Source organism: Cucurbita pepo, unplaced genomic scaffold (genome assembly GCF_002806865.2).
Source record: "Cucurbita pepo subsp. pepo cultivar mu-cu-16 unplaced genomic scaffold, ASM280686v2 Cp4.1_scaffold000957, whole genome shotgun sequence".
NCBI lineage: Eukaryota > Viridiplantae > Streptophyta > Magnoliopsida > Cucurbitales > Cucurbitaceae > Cucurbita > Cucurbita pepo.
This window is the reverse complement of record NW_019647157.1, coordinates 1-2,714: the sequence shown is the minus strand read 5'-3', so window position 1 is coordinate 2,714 and position 2,714 is coordinate 1. Positions and strand designations below refer to the sequence as shown.

Sequence of the window (2,714 nt, the reverse complement as noted above, 5' to 3'; positions counted from 1 at the left end):
CCCAAGAATAAAATGGTTCAGATAACTTACAACCAATCCTGCTCGCCAGTGACTCATCGATCTCATTCTGGATAAAACCTCTTCAACAACAGAACTCTCAGAAATATAGCCTTGTTCTGCTTTCTGAAGTAAGAGGTTCACTTGGTAGGCCTCATGATATCGAAACCTCTGAAAAAAGATAGAGAAAGTCCTCGTGATATCTCAAAAGGACAATTTAGCATGCATGCATGTTTTATATCCAAACCAAAGATGCTAGAACTAAAAGGGACTCAATTAGAACAAAAAGTTTTAATGATGTAAATATACTTTAAAACATGTCTGATAGATACAAAAATGTAAGATATTAACGGCTAATCTCAACAAGGTGTTTTCCTGTCAACTAAACCATTAAGAGGAGATAACCTTCTTTGGAGTAATGCAAATAAAGTAATCTCTTCAGCACTTTAGTTGGAAAGAAGCTGCTGAACATACAACGGTAGCAAGGGAAAGAACTTAAACAAAATCAACTAGTTTGGCAAGTTTGCATTATTCTTTTTTATATTCCTCATCTAGTTCCTCATATTCCTTGCATAATGAACTCTAATGGGATGACAACTTGGGAAGTCTAATGGTGGAGTTTAGAGATTACCTGAAGATAGTACACAAAGAGGAGACTTCCAATAGTGGTTGATGGATTAGCAGTGGACCACTCCATCAAGCACTTATGGAGATGCTTTTCCTCATCAGAATTCCATGGTAACTCGATCATTCTATCCACAAAGTTTCGACGGATGCAAAGAAAACAAATTTCAGTCACCAATATTTTCACCCAGTCCTCCCACCTTCTAAATTTGCTTTGAGCATTATCAAACTCGTCCTCACGTTCTTCATACTTTTTCCTGTCTCTTACCTTATTGCAGAGCATTTTCTGATACATAAATGCTTCAGTCAGAAGTCCACATTCCACTCTCACCCGGACACCAATTACAGCTTCCACAAGTGAAACTGAGGCTGACATACTATCACGTCCTGACCACCTCAAAACCATAAGAGCTGTATCAGGATTTTTCCGTTCTAACAAAACTTGAGCAATCTTAGGATGGGTTGCTGGGCCTGAGATCTCTGGAAGAAGACGGCAAGCTTCCTACATGATATCATGTTGCAAGGAAAAATTAGAATCCAACATGTAAAGAAGACATATTCATATCTTACAGAAAAGGTTAAGATACAGGCTTACTATAAATCCGAAACCACAAAATTCTATAGGGTAACTAGATTATACTATTGACAGGAATTTATAGGACATGTCTGGCTCTGGTAGTCTTTCAAGGAGGTTGATAATATTTCAAACACTGGAATATACAAGTTGGTAACAAACATATCCAGACCTCCCAAGGGCAGTTTATTGAGCTAATGACTTAAGTCTTACCATGGTGTTCCAGGAAATAGATGGAAGAAAAGTAATCAATTCAACCATTAGCACAAAGATTATTCTCGCAAGATAACCACCTTAACCCTATTAGGCTAATCTCATGAGACAACTACCAAACCCTACTACATTTAGGTGTCAAATACACTTGCAAGATAATAATCTTAAGTGGTTGGCCACCATAACTTGTATCCATTTACTCTAAGCCCTTCGTTATTTACATGGCCCTTATTGACCCAAGGGGCCATGGTGGTCAACAATAAATTACATTATCTATTCAAACTAGCTTAATAACTTGAAATTTTAGAATCAGTGCTAATTAATCAGTATTGAACTACAGCCACTGTAAGATATTCTAGATCAATCATCAATCTCTCCAATCAAACATATATCTTACGAAAATTAGAAAGTTACACGGTACTGGACCATAATTGTCGAGTATTTCAATGAAGTAAAGTAAAACTAACGGGAAAGTAAATGATGATGGAGAAAACCCAGGTGACACATTAAACAGAAGTTACCTGCAGAGCTTCATCTGTATGATCATCAAGAAGATAAAAGACAAAAGATTCTAATATAGAATGCCGTGTTATGCTAAAAGAGGCTGCAAAATCCTCAACAATATGTCTCCATTTCTCATCAGGCATCATCCAATGGCGGTCAAACAAGTAATACAAAAGCTACCATAGATTAAGGAGAAACAAGAGAGAAATGTGTTTAGCCAATTTCATAATTTAAATGGGCAATGGAATAGACGTATGAGAAGGATACGATTGCTTTCTTTGCAACGAATACATCAGAACTTCCACGAAGAAAAAGAACGTCAACAGCAACTCGAAGATTTTCAAATGGGTAGCATCCAGAACTCCCACCAATCTTAGATCTGAAGATAATTGGGGCCCCATCATTTGCCAATGATGCAATTTCCAAACCATCCACTACATCTGGGGAGTACCACTGCTCTATATCAAGATTCTCCAGTGCATCCTCGATGAACAAAGATCCCTCCCGTCCACTGGAATCAGCAGAGTCATCCAAAGCATCAGGCCATGATCGCTTGATAGCAGCAGATTTCCTTTCGCGGACAGCAGTAAGCCATGATGTGAAGCTAGAATGGCGGGATCTAACATTATCCAAAAACTGATGCCTTATGCACCACATCATAATCTCCATATGCTGGTAAAAGCAACCGTAACCAAAAATTATTTTAACATGAGGACTATCTTGAGAAAAAGGAACAGTAGTTACAGCAGCTATAGATCTATAATTAACTGAATTGCAAACATTCAGTCTAATAAAGTGGGGG

General features: G+C 37.8%; 1 protein-coding gene across 1 annotated transcript; it reads right to left on the bottom strand.

The window, feature by feature from the left end:
- Positions 1–27: 27 nt before the first annotated feature.
- On the bottom strand, positions 28–2,707 carry LOC111786037 (E3 ubiquitin-protein ligase HOS1-like; the record flags this gene model as incomplete). Its single annotated transcript, XM_023666391.1, has 4 exons — positions 28–168; positions 629–1,123; positions 1,930–2,088; positions 2,180–2,707. Coding segments are annotated over 4 exons (1,323 nt in total), but the record flags the coding sequence as incomplete, so codon positions are not given.
- Positions 2,708–2,714: the final 7 nt, after the last annotated feature.